This window comes from Sciurus carolinensis, chromosome 1, assembly GCF_902686445.1.
Source record: "Sciurus carolinensis chromosome 1, mSciCar1.2, whole genome shotgun sequence".
Taxonomy (NCBI): Eukaryota; Metazoa; Chordata; class Mammalia; order Rodentia; family Sciuridae; genus Sciurus; species Sciurus carolinensis.
The window spans coordinates 198,217,553-198,244,225 of record NC_062213.1 but is presented as its reverse complement, the minus strand read 5'-3'; the positions used below and the strand labels follow the sequence as shown (position 1 = coordinate 198,244,225).

Here is a 26,673-nt window from a genome sequence, read left to right as displayed (position 1 = left end):
CTTTTGGCTGAGGGGTCCCTGCGGCCTAGGTCTGAGCACTGAGGAGGCCCAGAGGGCCCAGGTGGGGTCTGCCTAGGAGGAGCCCCAGAGAGAATCGTGGGGGGGCGGGGTCTGTAGGTGAAGGTCCTGTGGAGTCTGTGGGTGAGGGGTTCTGGGGCACAGGTGGGTCTGTGGACACAGGTGGTCTCCGGGCAGAGGTCTCTGGGCACAGGTAGGTCTGTGGCGGGGCCCAGGTGCGGTCTGCAGGTGGAGGTGTCCTGGGGCACAGGTGAGGTCCTGGGGCAGAGGGGTTCTGGAGCACAGGTTGTCTGTGGGGGCAGGGGTCCCTGGGCACAGGTGGGTCTGGGGCCCAGGTGGTCTGAGGGCGGGGGTCCGGGACCGAGGAGGGTCTGCGGTGGGGTCCGGGGCCGGGGCGGGGCTGCAGCGGGGCCCGGGCCCAGGGTCTGCGGCGGGGTCCGGTGTCGGGGCACAGGGTCTGCGGCGGGGTCCGGGGCACAGGGTCTGCGGCGGGGCCGGGCACAGGGTCTGTGGCGAGGCCGGGCACAGGCCCGGCCGGGGGTCCGCCGCCGTCCCCCTGGCCCGCGTGCGCGGCCGCCTGGCCCTGGTGCCGCCCCGCCTGACATCAGTTCCTGCCGCCGCCGCCGCGCAGCGCCCGCGGCCTCCTTCCCCGCCGGCCGCTCGGGAGCCGCCGGGCCGCGGCGGAGCGAGGGCCCGGGCGAGGCGAGGGCCGGGCGGCGGGCGCCGGGCCCCGCGGCCGGCACGACGGAGCCCCCGCACGGCCGGCGGCAGCGGTTGGCGGCGGCCCCGGGCCCCCGGCGCGGGAAGCGGCGGCGGGGCGGCGGCGGCGGCGGCGGCGCCATGGAGCCGCGGGAGGTGAAGGACCGGATCCTGGAGAACATCTCGCTGTCAGTGAAGAAGGTGAGCGCGGCCCGCGGCCGTTGAGGGCACGAGCTGGGGCCGTGTCCCGGCGCCCTGCGCCCGCGGGAGCCCCGGCCGGTCGTGCCGGGGGCCGGGGGACGCGGGGCGCGGCCGGGGCCGGCCGAGCGGGGACCATGACCCGGGCCAGGGCCCGAGTGCCTGTCCGGGGCCCGCGGGGCGCGGCCGGCGCCTCCGGGAAGGGGCCTGAGCGAAGGTGGAGTTGGCACCGAGACCCTCAGGCCGGCCCCAGGCACGCGCGCGGGAGTCCCCGGACCCGACGCCCAGAGCCCCGCGGGGCGCTGAGTTAGGTCCCCGGCCCGCAGAGGACCGCGCTCCGTGCCGTCCGCGCAGCTCGCCTCGCCTTTCCTGAGGGCGAGCGTGGCTTCGAAGGAGAGACCGGAGCCACCTCCCAAGAAGCCCGACCAGACGTGACCCAGCGGCCCCGGGAACTCTGAGCCCTGCCCACGCGGTGGGTCCTGCTGTCCCTTACTGGGGGCGCCCAGGAGGAGCAGGGACTTCGTTAAAAAGCCGTGCATCCTCCCCATCAGAAAAGGCTGCCGACCTTACAGCCTCATCTGGGTCAGTCGTGGCTCCAGAAAGGCCAAGGATTTTGCTTTTACACTTTAAAAAATAAATGTGGACGGTCCCCCGACAGAAGGTGGTGGACTCGGCACCAACGATGTAAAGGAGGCTCGCTTGAGGGCAGAGATCCACTCGGTAAATCCAGCTGCTGTGCGGGAAGGAGCCGGGTGTGCCTTGTCAAGACGCTCGTGAGTTAGCCCTTGGTCCAGGCACCTCGTGTGGAGCTGTCACGCAGCCCAGAAAATATAAGTTGCTCACTAGAAACTGGAAACCCCTCCAGGGTGCATCCCAACCCAAGGCATGTCTAGCAAGCATCAGGGCCGAGAAGTAGAATTCTGGGAAACTGAATCCTCACCCTGGCCTAGTAACCCATAACCTTGGGCAGGATCCTTAACCTGCCTCCGTTTCCCACCCTTGACACAGGGATAAAATTAGGGTTGTTGTGGAGATTTTATGGCAGTATGGGAGGGTCTAGTCTAGCAGGTGCTGGTGCCTGTCTGTCCGTGGTAGAGCCGGCTCTGCCTCCTCAAGGTCTGAGGTGGCCAGGCACCTCTTGCCTGCCAGGCTGTTATATAACTCCATTTGTACTTGGTAGCACTTCCCGGGTGCTTGTTTCAGACAACTGCCACACGACTCTTGCATCCTGAAGTGTGTTTGGTTTTTGGAATGGGGGTGTCTGCTTCTAATGGGAATCAGTGCAGCTACAGCAGTAGACGTTGCAGGCTAGCCATCCGGAGGTCAGATTTGTCCTCGAGTCAGTCTCAGCAAAGTTTGTTATATAGCACTTGAGAGTTGCTTTGCCTTTATTTCACTCCTACCACCAGTAAAATGGTCTTATTGGGGTTTTTTTTTGTTGTTGTTGTTTGTTTTTGGTACTGAGGATGGAACCCGGTGCCCCTCTACCACTGAGCTACATCCCCAGCCCTTTTTTATGTTTTATTTTGAGACAGGGTCTAAGTTGCTGGGGGTCTTGCTAAATTGCTGAGGTTGGCCTTGAACTTTTGATCCTCCTGCCTCAAACTGGGATACAGGCGTGAACTATCACTGCTTCTTTTTTAAGGATGTTGCAGGAAGAAAACGAGATGTATATTTCTACAAAAAAAAAAAAAAAGAAAAGGTGCGTTGGGGCTGGGGGTAGAGCACTTGCTTAGCATGAGCAAGGCCCTGGGTTCAATCCCCAGCATCTCAAAAAAAACAAACAAACAAACAAAAAAAAAAAAAAAACAAAAAGAAAGAAAAAAGAAAGGTGTGTTGTGTAGTATTGTGTTTGCAGAGTATTTTGAAACTTTTTATTGAAAAGTACATATAGAGAAGTACACAGATCCTAAAAGAACAGCTTAATGTGTTCTCACTCCCACATATCTGACCTCTAAGCCAAACAATATGACCATCAGCCTAGAAGTCCCTTCACCCCAAGAAACTGTGTCCTCAAGGGCTCTCCACCCAAGCAGTACTGTTGAGTTCAGCTATTTTCCCTTTCTTTTTCTTCCTCCTCCTCCTCCTCTTCCTCCTCCTCTTCCTCTTTTCTTCTTGGTATTAGGAGTAGTAAGAGTATTTTTGGTATTGGGGATTTAACCCAGGGGTGCTTTACCATTGAGCTATGTCCCCAGCCCATTTTTATTTTGAGACAGGACCTCACTAAGTTGCTGAGGCTGGTTTTGAACTTGTGATCCTTCTGCCTCAGCTTCCCAAGTCGCTGGAGTTAAACAGTTGTGTGCCACTGTGCCCGGCTAAGTTCAGCGATTGTCATGCTGTCATGTACTGTAACACCCAAGAGGTGAAATAGCTGTTATCCCACCTGAATCTCAGGGAACCGTGTTCCTGTATGGAGGTAGGATTCTTGGGGGCTAGAGAGAACTAAAGTTGGACAGTTAGCACAGTGGATCAAATCCATGAAACTAAAAGACGAGTTCCATGTGTTCTGGAAAGGGAGCTAATAGCAGAAACTAACAAAGCCTGTAGTTGCTGAGTTGTTCATAGTTAGAGAAGCATCCCAGGCAGGGATGGTGTTCACATTTTGTTTCTTTCTTTTTTTGATTTTTAAAATTATTATTATTATATTAATTAATTTAGTTTTGGTACCCGGGATTGAACCCAGGGGTGCTTTACCCCTGAGCCATATCTCTAGCCCCTTTTATTTTTTATTTTGAGGCAAGATCCCACTAAGTTGCTTAGGGCCTTGCTAAATTGCAGAGACTGACCTTGAACTTGCAATCCTCCTGCCTCAGCCTCCCAAGCCTCTGTAATTACAGCGTGCTTCACCGTACCCTATATGTAGGCATTTTGAATGGCATGTGGTTCTACTAACAGCATCATCTCCAGGGAAGGGAAGACAGTGATTTTTAGTGAGTTTTGTCCTGTTTTTGAGGAGTGAGAACCGACAGTTTGTATGTTGGTTAGGGGGGAATTTAAAAAATAACTAGGGCACTGGGGGTGGTGGCACATGCCTGTAATTCTGGGGACTCAAGGGTCTAAGGCAGGGAGATCACAAGTTTGAGTTCAGCCTGGGCAATTTATCAAGACCCTGTCTCAAAATTTAAAAAAAAAAAAGGACCGGAGATGTAGCTTGGTGGTAAAGCACCCCTGGATTCAATCCCCAGTACCAAAAATTAAAACTAAATAAGCAAATAAATAAATAAATAAAATAGCTTCCCTCAGAGAAGGAAGGATTACCTAAGTCTTGAAAATTTGGTAGAATTAGGAGAAAGAGAAGGAACAGGCATTCAAGCTAGAAGGAGTGTCCCCAAGGAAGTAGAGCCCTCCAGGTGGTCTTCTGAGGACAGTGAGGAGACAGATCGATCTCAAACTTTCAGAGGGTTCTGCTAGATGTGGCTGGGACATGCTCTCTGGGGAAGCCATCCAGCCTTAGCTACGGACACAGGCTGCAGAGGTTCTCAGGCCTGGGCCTGGGTCTGGAGTCTGGGTTTGTCATTGACCATGACAGTCCTGGCTAGTGTCAGTCAGGACCTGCTCAGAGTGTTATAATGAGAATTCAATTGCACGTGATGATTAGCATGCGGCCCGGCACCTGCCTAAACACCACGGTAGCTGCCATTATTACTTGTGAGCAGTTTTCCACCACGCTTCTTATAAGCTTCTTCTTAAAGACCCGATGGTAAATATTTCAGGACATACGGTCTTTGTTGAAATGATCTAGTTCTGCCCTTGTAACTCAAAAGCAACCACGTGTGTATGGGCGTGGCTGTGTATTTATTTACAAAAATAGGGAGCAGGCCGTTTTGGCCCACAGACGGTATTTTTATTTACACACACGTGTGCACCCAAAACAGTCCTCGCGAGGCAGGTGCAGGATCACTTTCGGGCCTGTGGTTAACCAGATCCGTCACACTGCATGTCAGGCTGTGGCGTGGATGTGGACCTGAGTCCCGTCACGTGGTCATGTGTTCAGTTATGTAAGACATTACTGAGCTCCTGGAGTCGCTGTGGAGGCAGATAAGGTCTCTGCCCTCATGGAAGTGACATTCTAGTAGAAGATGAGAAATAAATGAGCGGATGGACAAGTGGAGCATTTCAGATGGTGGCATTACGCAGGCATCAGGCAGACCTCGGGGCAGGCACTGGCAGGGAAGTCCGAGGAGGAGCTGGCCAGGTAGTGCTCCCCAAAGCAGAGACATTGCCTCCAGCAGGGAACCTTAGCCAGGCCAAGAGAAGGGACACGATCTAAGAAAGCAGGTAGTTTTAAAAACACCGAAGGGCTCAGAGGACCTCGAATGCATAGGAACCGCCCCTGTTCCCCTCTCTCTGAGCAGGAGGAATGAGCCCTGATGAGGTGACATGTCCAGTGTTGCTCCCGGGTGGGACTGACGACCGCTGGTCATGCACTTCGGGCTCTGGGAGGCTTTATTTCTGGCAGGCATGCCGCCTGGAGCAAGAGGCTCCTTGTTGTCGGGATCAGGGTGGCAGTGACAGGGAGCCGTTGGCCACCTAGCCTGTCAGTGCTGCTGAAGCTCTGCAGGGCAGGGCCTCTCCTCCAACCTCCCCCTCCCCTGGAGAGGTGAGACCTGCCCGCACGTTAAAAATCAGGTGGGCAGCTCGTTCCTGGGGAGGGTTGCTAGGTGTGTGTGGAAATTACATTGACCGGTTTAGATCAATAGTTTTGTTCTCTGTGGCTTCAGGGAGAAATGTTCTGAAAGTCCCCAAGGACCCAAGTCATCACAGCAAAGAGCTGAATAAAATAATCCCACACAGGCAGTTTTTTAAGGTGGGGTGCCTTCTCCCTGCTTCCTCTTCCCCTGGGTCCTGGCCTTGGCCATGGCTCTCTATTCTCTTTGCCTTGCAGAATAGAGGCCAGGAGGAACCAGAGGCCCCTGGTGGGGCAGAAAGCCCCAAGCCCGTGGGTCACCCGACTGGGGCCCAGGAATAGATGCGGGTGGAGAAGCGATGGCATTTTTCCTGAGCTCGCCCGTTGGTTTGGTTTCGACGTGGTTCTCCTTTTCTGAAATGTTCCTCTGACGTCAGGTTTCTGTTGGGAGCTCGTCACCCTGCCGTCCTTTCTGTCCACCTCAAGCATTCCCAGGCCTGCCTCTCCATGGCGTGACTCTAGCTTAGGCCTGTGCAGATCGGAAGGCCCGGGGTGGTATTTGAACTTGGCGGAAGCTCACCTGCGTCTGGGGTTAGAGGACAGCAGGCCGTGTCCTGGCAGCAGTGGGCTTGTGCTCAAGTGGGAGGGGCAAGGCTGACTGGTCACTTGGCAGTCACAGTGCACGCTCCCGAGCGTCAGATGGAGCCGCGCCTATTCCTCTGAGTCTCCCTCAAAACTCTTCCAGCTGGAGCCCAGGATGAGAAGAAATCCACAGGAAAACTGGAAATCTGATGCCAGCTGGCAAAACCGTCGGCTGGAAACCTAACATGGAGCCAGGCCGGGGGTCAGGGCAGGTTTCAGTGCCGGAGCGGGGAGGGGCCGGGCGGTGCTGTGGCACTAGGGACTCGGGCACCGAGGCGAGAGTGCAAGGTCGGCCTGGGCAGCTCAGCGAGACCCTGACTCAAAATAAAACCAAGAAGCCTGGGCGTGTGCCTCGGCGGTTCAGTCCCCTGTGCTGCGGAAGAAGGAAGGAAAGAAGGCAGGAGGGAGAGGGGCTGGGGTCAGAACGTGCGTGTCGTGGGAGAGGGCTGGCGTTGGCATCGGTAGGTACCTTCTTGCTTCTGGAATCTGGTGCTCATCTGGGCCTCAGGATTCACCATCATGGCAAGGGTGTGTTGCCACCAGAGCTGGCAGTGCCCTCGTGTCCAAGGGGACATCTCCCTGTGCTAGAAAGCCCTCCAGGAGCCCATGAAGCCTGCTCAGTGGCATCTGGAGTCCTGCCCTGCAGGGTGGAGCGGAGCACTGGCCTCCTGGAAGGCCGGGCCGGGTGGTGGCGCTGGCCAGTTTGGGCAAGCTCTCCAGCCAGTTCTCCCAGCTGCACACTGAGGGACACCCTAGTGCTGCAGAATCGGGACAGTTTCTTGGAGAATCATTTAGGTTGGGGTCACTGATCCGCTGGTCACACAACCACCCGGGGCCCGAGAGCGTCTCCTCTCCTCTTGCCAGTGGAGCAACTGGCCCTGTGCAGAGACGCTCTTCCCCATCTGTGCATTTGTGACTTACTGTCTCCCCTTGCTCATGGGTGTTTGCAGACATTATAAAGATGCATGAGGGAGTATTTGTTTTCTCTAGTCCCCTCCTCCCTTGGTGACTGTGTTTAACAGCAGCAACCAAAAGAATCTCAGCAACCCAGTGCTGTGGGAGGACAAGGAGGGCCTGTTGCGCGCAGGACGGCTCTGCTGCCTGTTGACACGGGCGAGAGTCAAGAAGTGACTTGTCCAAAGTCAGAAGCTTGCAGGGTTGCAGCTGAGATAGAGACGTTTTTCTGGCTCTTGCTGGGAGGTTTTCGTGTGTGTCTTTTGGTGATATTGGCCCACCAGGTGCTCTTGTAGTTGTAGATGACAGAATGCCTTTATTTCATTTATTTCTTTTTATGTGGTGCCAAGGATCAAACCCGGGGCCTCGCATGCTAGGCAAGTGCTCTGCCACTGAGCTGCAGCCCTAGCCCTCCGATCCTTTTAATTAAAAAATAATTTTTTTTTATTTTGAGACAGTCTTGCCAGGTTGCCCAGGCTGACTTTGAACTTGCAGTCCTCTTGCCTCAGCCTCCCGAGTTGCTGGGATTACAGGAGAGGGGTGAGGCAGGAGGATGGCAAGTTAGAGGCCAGCCTCAGCACCTTCGTGAGGCCCTGTCTCGGAGTAGAAAGGACGGAGGAGGAGCGCGACGGTGGAGCACCTCACTTCAAACCCTGGTACTAGAGAACCAGCCGACCAAGTGACCAACTGTGGATTGTGGTCCGAGAGGTTCCCACCGTGCTTCCTTACCCTGGGGAAGATCTGACTGCCCCGCCTGGGCCTTGGAGTGGAGGTCACGGTCCCTGCCATGGGATTGGACAGTGACTCTGGGGCTGCTTTCCTCTAGCACACCGGCCACCTTGCTTAGGCGCAGCAGCAGGGAAAGGAAGTGAGGGCCGGACCCAGAGCCCGCGAGGCTCCCAGGTTTCAACAGACGGGCTCTGTGAGGCTTTGAGGAACTGCCCTCTTCCTGCCAGGGCACGGACAGCTCAGCCTGGGGCGCTCAGAACCGGGCAGGCTCCTGCCAGCCTCCGCCTCCAGCCCTGCAGTGGAAGAATGGAGTGGCCCCGGGTGTGCCAGCGTCGTCCAGGCCGGCCTGGCTTCTGGGCCTCTGGTGTTTGCCTGGGAACCTCTTGGCAGAGCCCCACCATTTTCTGCCCACTCTGAGAGGCACCCTTGGTCCCTGGTGCCAGGGTCCAGCAGTGATGGCGCCTTGAGGCCTGGGCTCTCTCCTGCCTGAAGGGAGGAGCATTTAACTGTGGAAACCATGTTCTGTCAAAGTACCCAAGAGACCTAGTCCTTCTTGGCCGCCCTCGTTCCTGCGCCCCAGAGGATGCACAGGAAAGGGAACCATGGATAATTCAGCAGCTGCCTCTTTTTCTCTCAGCAGAGCCGTCGGCAGAGCAGAGTGCCTAGTGGGTCTCCAGCTAAGGGACCAGCAGCAGTGATTTGGGAGGTTGAGAAAGAAAACTGTGGAACTGGTCCTATATTTGGTGGCAACTAGCTGATTAAGAAGCCTCAGCTTCACCAAACTTGCTTATAAACAGTGCAGGCCGTGGCAGACCAACCTGGGAGCCAGCCAGTTCACGCCGCCTGGCACAGGCCCTTCCTGGGCAGGGGCTTGGCCACCCCCGGAGACCTCAGCTGAAGGACGTTGCTTTTCATGCCCATTTAGAACCGAGGACCATCTTCTCCAAAGCAAGGGAGCTGCAGTTCTTACGCAGGGAGGGCTTGTGAGTTCTCCAGCTCCATCGTCTACTCTCCACTGTGGGTGCTGTCATTTCCTGTCCAAGGAGGGGTGGGACTCAAGAGAGTAAGGCAGAGCATCACAGTGTCCTGGGCTTGGTGGAGCAGCAGTCACCAGCAGCCGGAGCCTCTGTTGACACCTCCCGCCATCTAGGATGTTCCTGCCCCTGCCCTGCCCCGCCCCTGCCTCCCATGCCCACAGGCCTCATCCCTGAAGCCCTGGGATGACCCAGTGCCCCCTGCTCCGCCCTCCTGGTGAGGGTCCGAGGTGAGCACTTCCTGGATGGTTTTGCAGGTACCCACTCCCCACCCCACCCCCACTCAACAACTGTTTCTTCCCACGTGGGATGGACGCCTCCAGCACTGGCCACCTCGTGGAGGGCGCCTGGCTGAGCTCGCAGTCAGTAGAGGGACCGTCAGATGGAGCCTGAGCCCCAGTCTCCCTGCCTGAACTAGGAGGGCTCTGCCGAGTGGTTATTTTTCTGGCTTTCCAGCATGTTCGGCAGTCGGTTTCGCTCACTGACAACCCACCCGCCCTCTCTGGCTCCCTTTGCACTTCCTGCTCTGGCGTTCTTACTGAGTCCTGGGAAAAGTCTCCAGCCAGCTCCGGCCTCGCCTTGGACCCGCCAGATTCTCTACAGAAAGGCCCTGGCGGCGGTGTTCCGGGCCGAGGTGCTGTGACGGGCATAGCCCTTAAGAAGCTTTGCTGAGACCGAAATGTTAAATTGCTGGTCTGCTTGTTTCTGCGGGACTGGACTGGAGCACTGCCTGAGGCTGGCCTCTGGGACTGATGCAAGATGGGCAGGGGCGAGGTGTCACGGCGGCCTCCCCAGGGGAGAAGTAGGTAGCTCTGACCACACCAGCCCTTCTCCAGCTGCCGTGCTCCACACTAGGTCTCTTGGGGTCCCCCACTGAGGAGTCCAGGCATCAAGGTTTAGGGGCACCCTGACTCCCGAGGTAGTAAATGGTGCACATGGCTTGAACTCTGCCTTTCCTCTGGGAACCTGCCCTGGAGAGGAAGAGTGTCCCAGGAGATCCAGTGGCCATGCTGAGGTAGGACTCCAAAACCCAAGGCAGGCCGCACCTGTCACTTCTCCCACAGTGAACCTGCAGGGCTGTCAGCACAGGCAGCCTGGTAGACTGAGTGGACTCGGGGGGGTCTCTGCCACACAGTCTGTCTGTAAGGTTCAGTTGAGCCAGGGTCTCACAAAGTTGCCCAGGCTGGCCTTGAACTTGCAGTCCTCCTGCCTCTGCCTCTGGAGTTGCTAGGATTACAGGTGTGCACCACTGTGCATGCTGATTTAATTCTTGGTACAATTTGAGGTGAGGAAGAAACCCTTCAGTTGAGGTCTTTTCTGCTTGTGGGTTTCCGTCTCCTGGACCTAGACTGTTGAGACTGTCCTCAACTTGCTGTCATCTAAATAGTCTTGGTCTCCTTGGAACCAGTAGGGAGGCTGCTGTTACCTGGTGATCTCCCCGGGTAGCCAGCCGTGCCTCAGGTGGCACCAGGCTGAGTTTTTCCTACATCCGTAGGCCTGCTCTCCATGTGTGAGCCGGGACAGGCATGAGCAGGCACCGCAGAGGAGCCCTATAGTGGTCAGCAGGCCAAGCAGCCGTGTGTACAGCCCAGCTCTGTTCGCATGCAGAGCCTCCTGGTATTGTTGGAGCAGCGATTTTGTCCTCCCCTATAAATATAGAGGTGTGACCCCCACTCCTCCCCAGGGTAGCCTGGGAGTCAGTGGCAGAGTTGGCATCCAGATCTCCCATCTGTTGGGCTGGCAGCATCAAATCCTCGTGTGTCTTGACTGACTAGGGAGAAAGAAAGGAGGTCACCATCTTTTCTTCCTTTCTTCCTTTCTTTTCTTTTCTTTTTTTTTTTTTTCAGCTTTGAGGGTTGGTTTAAGGGGTGCTCTACCCAATTTTATTCCCAGTCCTTTTTGCTTTTTGAGACAGGTTCTTGCTAAGTTGCCCAGGCTGACATTGAACTTATGATCCTCCTGCTTCAGCCTCCCAAGTAGCTGTAATTAGAGGTATGTGCCACTGTGCCCAGCTGTACCCATCTTTTCATTTGCCCATTTGTACTCTTTCACAGCTACCTTTGAGTTACCTATAGTGGAACAATCTGGAAGGATTTCTTGGCCCTAGCTATGGCACTCTATAGTGTTTTGTGTTTGTTTGTCTATAACAGAGAGACAAAACAGAGGGCCGGGCTGTGGCAGCCCAAAGCAGAGTGGGGCTAACCCTAGTTAAAATGCCCTGCACAGGCATTCTTGGCTTGCTGGAGTGTGCTGCCCACACTTCCCCGAAGCCACGGGCTCTGGTGTAATCACGTGATGGCCAGTCTTCCCGGGGGACTCAGGAGCACTCTCCTCCTGGCTGGGAAGAGGTCTGGGATGAACCGAACCAGCTGTCCCAGGCCCGATGCACACCCCAAAATCAGACAGATGAGCCCTGTCGCCCATCCTGGGTGTGGTTTGGGAGTGCGCCTGGCAGCTCGTGGACCTTGGGAAGCACAGCTTCTAAAGGGCACTTTAAGAAGGAGTGGCCTGTGCACCTCAGCTGACCTTGCTTGTTTCTAAATTTTCTTCTGATGAGAACTTTTCCATCCTCCTGCGGTCAAGTGCACCAGCCCACCTCTGGGCTCACATCCGTGGCCACCTCTCCTAGGACAGAGAACCCGTCTTGTCTTTCCTGTTTGGGGACTTTCTGCCTCACTCCACTCGCTCTTGTTCTCCCAACACCCCCTTGGCAAACTGGTCAGAGGAGTTTCCTGTATCCGCTGTCTGCTGTGGGGGCTCATTTGTTTCTCTCCCCCTCCTTCCCGCCTCCCTCCCCTTCTCCCTCCTCCCCCTCCACCCCCTTCATCTCCTGGGCAGGCTCATCAGTTATGCCCGCATCCCCGTGTTATTCTGAAGCAGATGCCAGACATCCATAAGTACTTCAGTATGTATTGCCCCATGACGAGGATTCTTTTCTCATGTGACCCAGTACCACCTTTGCATCTTTAGAAAGCTGGCCAGGCACAGTGGTGCACACCTGTCATCCCAGTGATTCAGGAGGCTGAGGCAGGAGGATCGCAAGTTCAAGGCCACCCTCAGCAACTTAGCAAGACCCTGTCTCAAAATTAAAAAAATAATAATAAAAGGAAAAGGAGTGGGCTGTAGCTCAGTGGTCTAGCACCTCTAGGTACAAAAAAAATTAACAAAGGTCTGCTAAGTTTTCCAGTTCCAACTGCTTCATCCATTAATGTCATTTCTGGAAATGCCTCGCTTGCTGAAGCAGGTTTCCCACACGCTCCCACAGCTGTGCTGCTGTGTCCTGCCCCTTCCCCCCGGTTTCCTCCACCGAGTTTTCCAGCGTCTCCCTTGGGAAAGGTCCTCAGCTGCTCAGCCCCTGGGACCCAGTGGTGCCGTCCCTTGGGAACTCTTCACTCGGCTTCTGGAACAACCCGTCCAGTTGCCCTGCCCACTGACTGGGCTTCTGCCTACCTGGGAGCCTCGGGAAGATGCCGGCTCCCGGGCCCCAGCTTGCTTCTTCCTCAGTCTGGCAAGGGACCTGGTCATGATTCTCAGGTTCCCCAAGGGGTTCTGGGAAGCACTTGGACCAGGACCCAGAGGGGAGCTCCAGCAGCTCACCCTCAGATGCGCCTGGTCCTGCACCCCTGAGATGACCCAGCCCCCTCTGTGGCTCTCGGTGCCACCTCAGGGCTGGTGGCACTCACCTCTCCCAGTCCAGTCCCACTTCGGCAGCCGCCTCCCTGTCACCCCACGTAGGCCTGGCAGGCCTCGAAACGCACTGCCTTCCTCTTGCTCAGACCCGACACCACAGTCTTTGGCACCTCCTTTTCCCTCCTGATCCACATCTGACGGAGGCCTCCCTGGTGCCACCTCCAGACCCCAAATGGACCTGTCCCACTTCTTCCAGCCCCTCAGCCTGCCCACCTGTCTCCGGGCCTCTGCCTTGGCCTTCCCATGTCTGTGCACAAGCCACGGGGTGGCCTTGGCCTGCCTTTGGTCACGTCGCTTCCCTGTTCTCACCCCGCCAGCCACTTCCCATGTGACTGGTAACGCAGCACGCTGCCCTTGCTGTGGCCAGTGTAGCTGTCCTTCCTGACCTTGTCTCGAGCCACACTCGTCCCACACAAGCCTCCTCACTGTTGTGCCTGCCTTGGGACCTTTGGCTTGCTGTTCCCTAATGGGGCACTCTTCCCCCGTTAGGGAAGCTCCATGGCCTGCTCTTGGAGTCCTCTCCTCTGGCTCAGTTTGTTGTTTTGCAGTGCTGGGGATAGAACCCAGGGCGCTCACACTGAGCGACATCCCCAGCCCTTTTGATCTTAAGACAGAGCGTCACTGAATTGTAGAGGCTGGCCTTGAACTTGTGATCCTCCTGTGTCAGCCTCTGAGTCACTGGGACTATAGGCGTGTGCCACTGCACCTGACTGGCCCAGTGTTTATAACAGCCTCCATCAGCTGCCTTGCTTTTTTGGTGGTGGTTGTTGTTGGGTTGTTTCGTTGGTTGGTTCTGGGAATGGAACCCAGAGCTTTGTGCATGGTAGGCAAGCACTCTGCCACTGAACTGCTTCCAGTTATTTAGAGACAGAGCCTTGGTGATTCTCTCTGCCGGCCTTGAATTTGAAATCCTCCTGCTTCAGCCTCCTCAGAGCTGGGATTACAGGTGTGCACCACTGTGCCTGGCCCTGCCTTTTTAATTATTTTTTATAGCATTTATGGTTCCCAGATGCTATATTATATATTTGCACATAGAGAGTTTCACAGAGACCTCTGAAACTGTGAACTGTGAGACCTCTGCCACTAGAAGGTAAGTTTTATAAGGACTCAGGAACTTTGTAATAGTATCTACTGGGCACAGTGACATACACCTGTAGTCCCAGCTACCTGGGGGACTGAGGCAGAATTTGCAAGCTCAAGGCCAGCCTGGGCAACCTAGTGAGACCCTATTTCAAAAAAAAAAAAAGAAAAAGAAGGGCTGGAGATGTAGTTCAGTGACAGTGCCCCTGGGTTCAATCCCTCGTACTGTGAAGTAAATAAATAAATTTAAGAAGAATAGTACCTGATGTACAGGAAGTAGATGATCAGCAACATTTTTGACCTATATGACTCAACTCTTCATGGCTTGAGCCACCCTTTTTGGCCACTGCTGAACTGAATTTCGAGCAGGAGACACCTCCCAGCCCAACCTGTCCCAAGTGTGCTTGCCTCTGCTGCTCCCGTTCTACCCAGAGGATCAGTAAGTTTTTTCTGTAAAGAGCTGAGTAGTCAGTATGTCAGGCTCTGCCATAGATGATACCCAAACAAATGTGTGTTCCAATAAAACTTTATTTGCAGAAACAGGAGGCAGGCCCCACTCCACACTCCCACTGACAGAAAGGCCCTGCCCCTCCCCAGATCCACACGGACGGAAGTAAACAGAGTGGCTTGACTTGTCTGAGCAGCAGGGTGAATTTCTTCCCAGGAGTGCGGATCTCTTCCTGAGCAACCAGGGCTTGTTTTGACTCAGCAAGATGCGTCCTTGCTTCTGAGGGAAGCTGGCGCAGGGCACGGGGGCGGATCACGGGCACACCTTCTCAGAGGTGGCCTGGCTAGTCTCAGTTTTTCCTGCAAGGAGTCACAGAGCCAGTATCTACTGTGGGCTCTTCATTTCTCCTGATTGAAGAAGGGACACTGTTCTTCTTTTCTTGAGTTCTCCTGAAACATGTAAGGAAGGGATGCAGGTGGCCTAGCAGTTGGTGTACGTGATTGACTCGGTTCCAGGACTCATTTGGTGAAAAGACCTGGCAGAGCTGGGCGTAGTGGCACACGCTTGCAGTCACAGCTACTTGGGAGGCTGAGGCAGAGGATGGCAGGTTTGAGACCAGCCTGGGCAACTTAGTGAGACCCTGTCTCAAAATAAAAAGAATAAATACAAAGGACTGGGGATGTAACTCAGTGGTAGAGCCCCTAGGTTCAGTCTACACGATCAATAAAAAAGAAGAAGAGAAACGCCCAGGTTTGAAATCTAGCTCTGCCTCTTAGAAACACCCAGGTTTGAAATCTAGCTCTGCCTCTTACAAGCGCGGCGACCTACTTTGTGGGGTTGCTCTGATGAGTAAATATGCTCCTGAGCTCACCGTCGTCTAGCCGCCGGCACTCGAGTGTTTACAGGGTGTCATGCCTTTGATCAATACAGTGCAACTGTCACCTAAGCCTCGTGACAGCCTTTATTAGGGAGGATGCAGGTACTAAGCCCATTTTACAGATGGGGAGACCGAGTTTAGAGAGGTCACACAGCGAGTGAGTTGCAGAGACAGATCGACCCTAGAATCCACACACTGACCAGCGCTCGTGAATGTGGGCTCTCGCCACAGGTGCCGCTGGGCTACCAGATGGCCCTTGTGTCCCAGGCTGAGCGGTTGTATTCGTCTGGGTTCTGTTGTTCGGGGGTCCTCGTTTGTGTGGTGTTTGCTCTCTTCTACAGCTGTCCTTTCAGAGCTTACTGGTCTTGCTGGTGGTCACTGGCTGTGGCCTCTCTGTGGCTACAGGACAGCACATCTGCTGTCTATTTACCTTGGTGCCATGCTTTGCTGACCAGCTCCTGAGGCACAAGCTCAGGCTATTGACACAGCTCCCCAGGCCCCACATTTTCGTCTCCTCCTCCCCCTCCCCCTCCTCTTCTTTTTTTTTTTTTTTTTTTTGTGGTGCTGGGGGTGAACCCAGGGCTTTGGCAGGCAAGGGCTCTGTCCCTGGCTGCACCCACCCTATATTCTTACAGTATTGATTCCTGGACTTTTTTTTTTTTTTTTTCTTTTTCAAGATCTGTGTTTGGCTATAACACAGATTCAGGATCTTTTTGTCCCCTGAGATGATGGGAAATCTTTACCAACCTCTGTCTGTAAAGAATGCCTGAGGAAAACTGGGCGTGACAGTATCTGCCTGTAATCCCAGAGTCCCTGGAGGCTGAGGCAGGAGGATCACAAGTTCAAGGCCAGCCTTAGGAATTTAGTGAGGCCCTAAGCAACTTAGCGAGACCCTGTCTCTAAATAAAATATAAAAAGGGCTGGGGATGTGGCTCAGTGGTGAAGCGCCCAGTAGGAAGAGCAGGGTTAGAACCCCTGCTAGCGAGCAGGAGGCGAGTCGCTGAGAGCAGAGCATGGCTGTGCCGTGCCGTTGTTGACCAAGGACGTGGGTCCCCGTGGTTAGTAGTCTTCGCTGCTTGTGGAACACCTGCTGCTTGCCTGACCCGTGCAGTAGTGTCCCAGAGAACCGTTGGCACTGGACTTGCACGAATGCAGCCGTCCCTGCCGCGTGGCTGCTGAGCATTTGGAATATGGCTAGTGCATCTGGAGCTGATTTTTAAAATTTTGTTTAATTTACATTTAAGCTTCAGTAGCCTCATGGGGTAGAGGCTACTGGATTGGACAGCTCAGCTCTAAAAAATCCCTTTAACCCTGTTACAGATGACAAAAAATGAGGATTAGAGGGCCAAGTAATTTGCCAAAAGTGTGCGGCTCTGTAGTAGCAGAGCCATGTGTCCTGCCTCCTGAGCCCTCTCCTCAAGGTCAAGGTGAAGAATTCCTGAATAGCTGGGTGCAGTGGTGCATCCTATGATCCCAGCTGCTTGGGAGGCTGAGGCAGGAGGATGGCAAGTTGAAGGCCAACCTGGGCAACTTAGCAAGACTCTGTCTCAAATGAAAAATATAAAGGACTGGATGTAGCTCAGGGTTAGAGCATCTGTGGGTTCAGTCCCCAGTATGGGGGGAAAAAAAAACACCTTAATAAATGGGGTGGGAAAAATAAATAAATAAATAAATAAATAAATGGGGTGGGGATCCATGTTCCTCTACAGGAAGACTCAATATTACAAAGATATCATTTCTTTCCATAGATAATCTCTGGATTCAGCATGATTCTATTAAAAATTCAGAAGGGAATTATAATGAAATTTGATTCTAAAAGAATGGACTGGAATAATCAAAACAGTTTTGAAAAAGAGTAGTTGGGATAGGGGAACGAATGGATTTATTTTGCCCATATCCAAGTGATGAATAAAGTGAAAATAATTAAAAACAGGACAGACACAAGAATGACAGTAGATCAATAACGCAGAATAGTCTAGAAAGGGGCACATTGAATCACATCCATCGGGGAGTGCTGGGCCACTCGTTTATACAAGGAAATGGGTTTTCCTTCCAGAAAATAATGAAGCTGGATCCTTACTGCCTACAGTGCATAAAGATCTGAACATAAAAGTGAAACCAAAGGTTGGGGCGTAGCTCGGTGGTAGAGAGCTTGCCTAACGTGCACAAGACTCTGGGGTCAATATTCAGCACTATAAAATTATAAAACACAAAGTCCTAAAGCTGTGCACCTATAATCCCAGCTACTCAGGAGACTGAAGCAGGAGGATCTCAAGTTCAAGGTCAGCCTGGGCAATTTAGTAAGACCCTGTCTCAAAAAAAAAAAAAAAAAAAAAGTAAAAAGGGCTGAGGGTTTCGCTCCGTGGCCAGCGCATGCTGTCGACCTGGTGAGGGCAGCAGGAGGACTTGATGCACCAACACACCTCCACGTCGCCTGTGTTTTCACGATAAGCAGCTGTTGTCTGTGGGATAATTTTATTTCGTTACCCTGACTTGAGAAAGGAATCTTAGTTCCTGCCTATCAGTTAAAAACTGCATTGAGGGCCAGGGCCACCTTCTCTGTTCCCATGTACACCCACACGCACCCTGTCCTCCTTACTCAAGTGTTTTGATGGCCATGGCTACTTTCATAATCAAGAAGACAAATAAACCTTGTTTTGCTTTTGATTTTTTTATTTAGTTAGCTGATTATTTCTTGCAGTGCTGGGGATTAAACCCAGGGCCTCTCACCTGCTAGGCAAGTACTCTACCACTGAGCTTCTCCCCCAGCCTTTTGTATTTTTTATTTTGAGACAGTGTCTTACTGAGTTGTTGAAACTGGCCTTGAACTTACTATCCTCCTGCCTCAGCCTCTGGAGTCTCTGGGATTACAAGTTTTTAATTTTTTTTTTTTAAGTTCTTTATACATGTACATAATATTGGTGTTCATTGTGACATAATTATGTATTCATGGAATATAATTCTCAGTACTTCCCTTTTTCCTTCCCTTCTCCCTCCCGTGTTCTCTTCTCTCTGCTGATTTTTTTCTATTTATAGCTTTTAAAAAATTAGTGCGTCATGGATATACAAAAAGGCGAAATTCACTGGTGTATTTATGTGTGTGCACAGGGAAGTGTGACAGATCCACCCACTGTTGCTCCCGTTCCAATCTCTCCTCCCATCCATCAGTCCTCCTCTACTGTGTGATCTCTCTTCTGTTTTCATGGAAATCCCCGGCCCCTTCCAGGTTTTGCTTCTTCAATGAGGAAGTCACACTACATCTCTAAGGACCATTTCAGCTCTGACATCTATTTAAGATGTTCTGATCTCACATTTTGAAATTAAAAAACAAGCCCTTGCATGACGGTGGTGCACGCCTGTTATCCCAGCAGCTCAGGAGGCTGAGATAGGAGGACGGCAAGTTCAAAGCCAGCCTCAGCAATTTAGTGAGACCCTGTCTCAAAATAAAAAATAAAACAGGCTAAGGATGTGGCTTAGTGGTTAAGCACCCCTGGGTTCATGGGTTCAATCCCTGGTACCAAAGAAAGGAAGAGAGAGAGAGAGAGAGAGAAATTTTTTAAAAAGTGCTTCTTCCTTAGCACCTGTGTTGTACTTGAGCTGCAGCCTGCAGGGGTGCCCCAGCCACGCCAGAGGCAGGGCGGGTCTGGCGGGTTCCCATTCTCTGTCTTTCAGCTCCTGAAGCCTTTCTTCCTGGGGCTCCCCTTGGCCTGCCTGGGGGATGGGCAGAGCCCGCAGGACTGAGGTCTGTCCCCAGCCAGCAGGGCTGCTGGGCTTGCTGGCCACAGAGAAGAGAGGCCCTATTTGTCGCGGTTGAATGGCTGGCCTCTCTCCAAGAGCACGTGCTTACTGGTGTGTGGACGCGGTTTGCCTGCCGCAGCTTTGGGACCACTGCTTCCAGGAAACGCTTCCGAGCACCTTTGTCCCGGCAGCCTAAACCTGGGACAGGATCCGTGCTCTCGTGCACTTCTCCCTCTGGCAACAGCCAGTCAGGATTTGCTGCCCTGATTGTGGTGAGACTCTGTCCCAGGGCTCTGCGGGACAGGTCCTCCGCCATAACTGTAGTCGCAGGGAACGCAGACCCCGAGCGGGGCTTTCCTGGCCCCAGCGGCCCCTCCAGCTGCCAGGCCTTCCTCGCGGAGCTGGCTCTGCGGTCGCCCACCTGCTCTCCAAGCCTCTTGCATAGTCAGGCCTGGGAACAACGTCCTCCGTGGTGTGGGGCACGCTCCACAGCCTTCGCCTTGCCGGTTTCCTCAGGCCAGTCCACTGCCCCACATCAGCCTTCTGGCAAGGACATGGGCCTTAGTGTGCGCGGAGGGTGACCAGCTCCGAGTGCCTGTGTGGGCATGGGCATGGGCGATCTGCACGGATGGTACCGTGCGTGGTGCCCCTGGCCTGAGCCGCGTACCACCTGCCCCCAGTGCGTGGCTGTGACCGCCTCACCAGCATCACGTGGTCCTCAGGCCAGGCGCGTACTGAGGGCCTTTTGGGGACAGGGCTCTGCGGAGACAGGCCTTGTGCTCTGGGACTCCAGAGTCGATTGGCAGCAGGGCAGGGCGTTTCAAGGTAGACGGCTGGTCTCTGCACACGTCTGGCAGTGGTTTCCTCAGTACCTTCTTGATTCCAGAACTTCTGGGCCCCCCTCTTTATCCAGTTTTTGTTTTTGTCCTCCAGCTGCAGAGCTACTTCGCTGCGTGTGAGGATGAGACCCCTGCCATCCGGAACCACGACAAGGTCCTGCAGCGCCTGTGTGAGCACTTGGACCACGCGCTGCTGTACGGGTGAGTGGGGTGGCAGGCCTCCCGCAGCCGTGTGGAGGGCCCCGTGCCCCGCAGGACATGCCTGGCCTCGCCTGCCCGCTTCCTTCTCGCTGGCCGGGGAGCTGGTCTTGTGAGGCAGCCTCAGCTGTCAACCAGCAGGCGGGCGCACACGCGTGGGGAGGGGCTGGCGCAGTGCACGGTCGCGGGGCCCAGCCTGCTGTCCTGTCCCCAGGCTGCAGGACCTCTCGTCGGGTTACTGGGTGCTCGTGGTGCATTTCACCCGGAGAGAGGCCGTCAAGCAGATTGAGGTGCTGCAGCACGTGGCCACCAACCTGGGGCGCAGTGAGTAGGACCAGGGAGACACAGGACGGAGGCCAGCCACGCTCCCGCCCCACGGACAGCTCAGGCTCAGGTCCAGCCCAGTCAGCCATGGGAGACTGCCTTGTGGTGTCCAGTGGCAGGGGCGTCCAGTGCCAGCACCCTCCACAAGGCCCCGTCTTCCCTGCGTGGGACATTTCGTGGGTGCCTTGGGTTGGGATGATGGGGAGAAGAGACTGAACTGCTCTTGGAACCCAGACTCGGTGCAGGGGAGGACTCCGTTTGCCGTCCCCGAGCTGGGATCCAGGTTAGCCTGCAGGGCCAGACGGCGTCCACGCGTAGCTCAGCCTGGCTCACGTGTGCCCCGCCCTCTCTCAGGCGTCCCGGCCAGCGTGGGCAGGGCCTGAGGCTGCTGGAGAACCCAGTCCTCAGCAGCCCTTTCTCTCCTTTCTGCCCTTGCTCGGCAACGGGGAAGAAGCCACATCCCGACAGACCTTCCTTCCGGTTACTCAGCCTTTGCTTGCAGGCCGGGCCTGGCTGTACCTGGCCCTCAACGAGAACTCCCTGGAGAGCTACCTGCGTCTGTTCCAGGAGAACCTGGGTCTGCTGCAGAAGTACTACGTCAGGTGAGGGCAGCGCTGTCTTGCCAGCCTCCAGCTCCCCTGAGCCTCACCCCAGAGCTTCCTGGAACATGCAGATACCATGCTGTGCCACATCAGAGGCCTAGCCGGTGTTGTGTGCTAAGGACACGGTAGTGATGACCAGAGAGCCCTTGGAGGCTTCCTGGCAGAGTGGCGGCCTCCTCCGGCAGCTCTGGGTCCTGCCGGGGCCCTGACTAAGCCAGCCATCTACCTTTGCCTCAGCCCTGGCTGGGGTCGCTGCGGGGACAGATTATTTACAGCAGCTGCCGAGAGTCTGACAAGGCTTACGCCACAGGCTCTGCCGTGTCACCCAGACCCAGGAGGAGATGCTGGGAGGAAGGGAGTGGGGAGGCCTGCCCCAGCTGGGTGCCATGGCAGGGCTGGGGTGGGGATGTCACGAGTCCGGTTGCAACACAGCTGGCTGCTGGTGCAGTTGGGCCGAGCTGGGAACCAGACCCAGACGCACCAGCGTCCCTTCTCGTGTCCTACAGGAACGCCCTGGTTTGCAGCCACGATCACCTGACACTCTTCCTGACCTTGGTGTCTGGGCTGGAGTTCATTCGGTTTGACCTGGATCTGGTGAGACGCCGTGGCTTCCACCAAGGAGGAGCAGAGAGGGCCGGGGGCTGCGGGCTTCATTTTTCCCTCTGGCCGGGAGCAGGTGTGGCTGAGCTTCAGCAGTGCTTGGTCATTCAGGAGAGGGAAGCTTTCGGGGTCCACGGAAGTTAGGGCAGGGGAGAGTCTCCCTCAACTCCCTGTGGCAAGGATTCCTGGCACAGGTGACGTCTGTCTCTCAAGCAGCACAGAGAAAACCACATTCCCAGAAGCCTTTGCCTTTGTGTTTCGGGCATAAGTGTCTGAGAAGGACAAGGCCATCCAGCCCCGTGTTTCCTGGGATTCCGGCTTCCCAGCCACGGTGCCCCCGACACCCTCTCCAAATTCTCCGGCAAATTCTCCCTCACTACCAGCCCTATGCAGCCTCCCCTTATCCACCAGACCCAGTGGAGTCCCGAAACTGCAGAGTGCCAAGCCCTCTAGAGAGTGGCCTTTCCTACATATTCATACCCAAGTTCAAGTTTAATTGTAAACCAGGTGTTGTAATAGGGTGGTGGTGCCTAATAGGGTCTGTAATCCCGGGGACTCAGAGGCAGGAGCATCGCAAGTTTGAGGCCAGCCTCAGCAACTTAGAAAGACCTGTCTAAAAAGAGAGCTGAGGATACAGCACTGTGGTTCAGAGCCCCCGGGTTCGATCCCCAGTCTCTCTCTCTCTCTCTCTCTCTCTCTCTCTCTCTCTCTCTCTCTCTCTCTCTCTCCCCCCACCCCCCCACACAACAACAACAACAAACTATAAAGAAACAACAACTAATAGTACAGTAGAACATTTATAACAATGTACTGTTATGAAAGTTCAGACTTATGAATTGTTTATTTCTGAAAGTTTCCATTTAATATTTTTGGAATCTCAGTAGCTAAAACCATAGAAAGCAAAACCATGGTCAAGGGTTGACTACTACACAGGTGTGGGGCGACCCACAGCATCACTGGACTTGGCCTGTCCGCCCGTTCTTGTCATATCACCCTCCCTGTGCCTCCCCAGGAGCACTGACCAAAAGGGAACTTGGCAGTGGTAGGAAGCGGAGAAGATGAGCGCTGAGCAGGAGAGCAGGGAGTACCCGGGCTCAGGTGCATCCTGACTGTGCTTGCTTTCTCTCTTTCTCCCTCCCTCCCTCCCTCCCTCCTTCCTTCCTTCCTTCCTTCCTTTTTCATACTAGGGATTCAGCCCAGGGGTGCTTTTGCCACTGAGCCACATCCACTGTCCTTTTAATTTTTTTGAGACAGGGTCCCCTGGTTTTCTTAGGGGCTCGCTAAGTTGCTGAAACTTGCCATCCTCTTCTCAGCCTCCCGAGCAGTGTGCTCCCTGAGCTGACTCTTTCCTCCATCTCTGTGACGCTGGGAGAGGCGCTCAGGGCCCCGTTCCTGCTGGGCAGGCTCCCGCACGACAGTGCCTACACTCCATCAGCCAGAGTCAGCAGCCGGAAGTCCTGACCCGTCATGGCCTCTTGTTAGCAGTTCACTCTGCACCCGCGGCGTCAAGCCACTGATTTCCACTCTCCCCAGGATGCCCCTTACCTGGACCTGGCCCCCTACATGCCTGACTACTATAAGCCTCAGTACCTGCTGGACTTCGAAGACCGCCTTCCCAGCTCTGTGCACGGCTCCGACAGCCTGTCCCTCAACTCCTTCAACTCCGTCACCTCCACCAACCTGGAGTGGGATGACAGCGCCATCGCCCCTTCTAGTGAGGGTGAGTGGCCCTGGCAGAAGGGGACTGTGCCTCTGCCCTGGGATGGACTGGACCCTCTTGTCACTGGTTGGTGACATCACTCTGGGTGGTTTTGATTCAGTGGTTGAGATTTGCAGTCCAACAAAGCCAGCAGAGTCCTGTGATGGCAAAAGAATGGATTCCAGGCACAAAGAGCCAAAACGAGATTGTATGAATATTAGCCACGTTTCCAGAAGCTTCAGTCCCAGGCCCAGGGCGGAGTTCTCAGCAAGGAGGGATTAGCTGCAGCGTGTCCTGGAAACCCGTGCCTGATGCTGTGGGCTGCGCCACCCGAGGTTCTAGGCTCAGCCAGCCCCGCAAGGAGGGAGAGCCAGTAGGCCAAACGTGCAGGGGTGCTGGTTGGGGTTCTTGCGTGTACCTGGTCCTCTGAGCTCCTCCTCACTTGCTGCCGTGTTAGGGCCGGATGCACCCGGGGTGCACAGCCTGAGGAGGAACTTTTGGGTCATTCTGTTCAGTCCAACAACCCATTAGAACAACCGGGTTTTCTCAAACCTTAGGCCTTGGTGTTCATTTCTGAAACTGGCCATTACCCCAACTTCATGCCTGAGACACACTGGTCCCTCTTTTATCGGTCCTGCCGCACCTCCAGGGAAGGGGATTCTAGCAGTGCCAGCCCTCGGCCTCCCTGGGGCTGCCTCAGCATGAAGGCCTTGACCTTCCTCTTTCTTTGCTTCTGCTGTGCCAGGGGTCATTGTCCCGGCCGGTGGGGGTGGGCCCTTTCCACTGGTGTGCCAGTGGAAGGCGCCACTCCTCTCCTTGCTGTGGGCAAGGAGCAGGCAGGGGATGGTGTTGAAGCAGCCGCCAGGCCACCCACCGATGAGCCCACCTCGTCTCGGCAGTTGTAGAGTAGACTCGGGCTGCAAGGTGGGATCTTGCTGCCCACCAGGCAGGGAAGGAAAGGGGCAGAGGGCAGACATGAGGTCAGGCCGCGGGTGCCCAGGCGTGTCTGCCAGAGCAGTTCTGGGTTTGGAAAGCAACGCCCACAGAGCTGCACAGCTGGCCGCAGGCCCCTGCCAGGAGCCGAGCCGCCAGCTCCCAGTTAGAGATGCAGAGTCCCCGTCGCCTCTCCTGTTTCCCCGGTGTCCCCCCACCCCCGTCGCCCGCCCCTCCTTCCACGCCTGTGTTTCTAATCTTCAGTTTTGTCCCCCGTTTTTGTAGATTATGATTTTGGAGATGTGTTTCCAGCAGTGCCGTCTGTACCCAGCACAGACTGGGAAGGTGGGACAGAGTCCGCTGTGACCTCTTTTCCTGTTTTGCGATGTTTCCATGCCAAGCTTGCTGCATGTGTCAAGATCAGCTCCTTATTACTGACGATAATGCCCTGATCATAACAGCCGGGCCTGACGTCCTGTCGATGGAATTCTGCAGGAGAGCTTGGCCCTTAGCCCAGCGCGTCCCTCCTCCCCGGCAGCACGCCTGCCTCGCCCAGGGCCCCGGGAGTCACTAAGTGACCGTTTCGGGGCTCCTAGATCACCCTTCCTGATTCCAGGGCCAGTTGATACTTGGGGTGCCTAGGGAGCTGCTCATCTGTGGGGTGCTCGCGGCCCCACCCAGTGAGCAGAGGCTGTTCCGGAGGGCGAGGCCTTCCCACACGGGGCTGCGAGCTCCTTGGGCTAGACGTGGGTCCGGGAGAGAGGGCTTGGTGTTGGGCCCGTTCCTGAGGGCCGCCGCTCAGGTCCAAGTCGGGGAGCTGCCCGAGCCCCGAGCACAGCTGGAACTGCCTTCGGGAGGTCCTCTTGGGAGTTTTAAGTTGAACAAAAATACAGTGTGTCGACCCCCCATCTGCTGGGTGGCGGCAGTATTGGGGTGTCCCCTGCCTGTCACCTGCCGCCGGCTTATTCATAAGGCAGTTGCCCAGAGGCCGCGGTCACTCAGAGCATTTCTGAGGTGAATGCTTCCTCCTTAAATCTGAGGCCATCCCAACCCCTTCCCAAATAGCTTCCTGCCTGGAACAGGGGTGGTCCCATCCCCAGGATAAGGAGCAGGGGTCCCCCCACCTTATTAGAGGCATGATCTCCAAGTAATGGGTGACAGATGGTCTTTCCCAAGTAATTCCAGTATGAAATAGCTTAACTTTGAAGGAAATAAGATATAGCACTGGGAAAAATAAGTGATGTCACTTGGCCAAGCGAGTGGCAGGGTTTTAGTTTGCTCAGCCTGAGCCCAGAATTCCATCAGGACTTCCTCCCCCTCAGTCTGTCTGGAGCACATGTGCCGGGCGTTGGTTTTCCCTCTGACGCTAACAACTAACCCTTCCTGACGTGCCTGTTAGCCCTGCGACCAGCAGGGCCCGGTCTTCCTCCGCAGCCCTTCGGATCCTCGCGGCCTGAGGACTAGCTGCCCAGGCGCAGCGCTTACTCAGGTTAGGGCCCAGGGAAGGTGAGATTTTTCTCCACCAGGACCTCTTGCTTTCCGAAGTTCCTGGAGCACTGAGCCTAGCACGCTCACCTCCGGAGGCTCTGTCTTCTCCTTGGGTCTGGAGGAAAGCTGGACTTGGAGGCAGCTTGAAATTCAGGGCCCTCGGGCGGGATGGGGGTGGCCATTCCATGCTCCTTTGGCTTCTTTTCTCTTTTAGCACTGGGAACTAAACCCAGGGGCATTCTACTGCTGAGCTGCAACAACCCCAGCCCTTTTGAATTTTTATTGAAACAGGGTCTACTAAGTTGCTGAGGCTAGCCTCAAACCTGTGATCCTCCTGCCTGGACCTCCCAAGCCTCTGAGATCATAGAAATGAGCCACCGTGCTCAGTGGCCTTTGGCTTCTTTTCAGGGCTGGTGGCATCACAGCCTTGCTGCCCCCTAGTCTCCAGGAACCCCTGCCCTGGGCAGCTACGCACACCGAGGAGGCATGGGGGCAGGACTCCGAGCCAGGGATGGCTCTGCAGCCAAAGAGCAAGGCTTTCTGAAACCAACTGGGTCCTGGGCCCCAGGGACAGAGGAGAGCCTCGTAGGGACCTAAGCAGAGCCTCGTGGGTCTCCGGTGTTTTCCGGCATAGCTGGAGACACTCCCAGCTCCCTCCCGGTTCCTAGAGCAAAAGCCAGTGCTCTTTTTAAAAATGGCTGACGTGCAGGATCAGCAGGCAGCTGCCTCATGGTTTCCAAGTTCCACTAGGAAGGTGACGGCAGATTGGGCTCTTCCATGGGGCTGAGGGGAGCATGTTTGCCACCTCTCTCCTGGACAGCTAATGGCCAGCAAATGGGGCAGAAGCAGCCATGCCCCTGGCCATTAATCCTGCCCACGTGGCTGCTCCATCTGGGCCTCAGTCTTCTGCTTGGCCAGCTCCCCTCTACACTGCGGCCGGGTGCTTGTCATGGTGGCGCTCCCTGCCCATTCCAGGGACTTGGGGTGGCTGGAGGCTCGGGGGAGGCTGCTGAGGCCAGCTCTGGAGGTGCAGTGCGTGAGGGTGACCCCGACAGGCCCCATCAGCAAGCTGAGCTCTGAATGGAATCAGGGCTCAGCGCCACCCTTGAAGGGGCAACCGGCCTGCCCTCTAGGAGTGCGGGTGGGTGCTGGGGAGGCAAGCCCACACCCTCTGCAGGCTGCAGGGCACCGGGGAAGCCCCCTCACACTCCTGCTGCCTGTCTGGTCCCCCCACTCTCTCCAAGGGCTCTGAACCT

At 55.4% G+C, this 26,673-nt stretch overlaps 1 protein-coding gene across 3 annotated transcripts in view; it reads left to right on the top strand.

Moving 5' to 3' along the window:
- The first annotated feature begins 706 nt into the window (after nt 1–706).
- The window catches only part of Plekhm2 (pleckstrin homology and RUN domain containing M2), a 34,569-nt gene continuing 8,602 nt past the window's right edge, over nt 707–26,673 (top strand). Inside the window, exons 1-7 of one of the 3 annotated variants that reach the window (XM_047556437.1) lie at nt 707–918; nt 19,668–19,774; nt 19,986–20,095; nt 20,598–20,697; nt 21,204–21,291; nt 22,831–23,017; nt 24,215–24,274. In XM_047556437.1, coding sequence (XP_047412393.1) covers nt 859–918; nt 19,668–19,774; nt 19,986–20,095; nt 20,598–20,697; nt 21,204–21,291; nt 22,831–23,017; nt 24,215–24,274 — 712 coding nt within the window. In that variant the 5' untranslated portion in view covers nt 707–858. The remainder of the gene's footprint in view (nt 919–19,667; nt 19,775–19,985; nt 20,096–20,597; nt 20,698–21,203; nt 21,292–22,830; nt 23,018–24,214; nt 24,275–26,673) is intronic. The other 2 variants (XM_047556445.1, XM_047556455.1) reach the window with 2 other exon arrangements.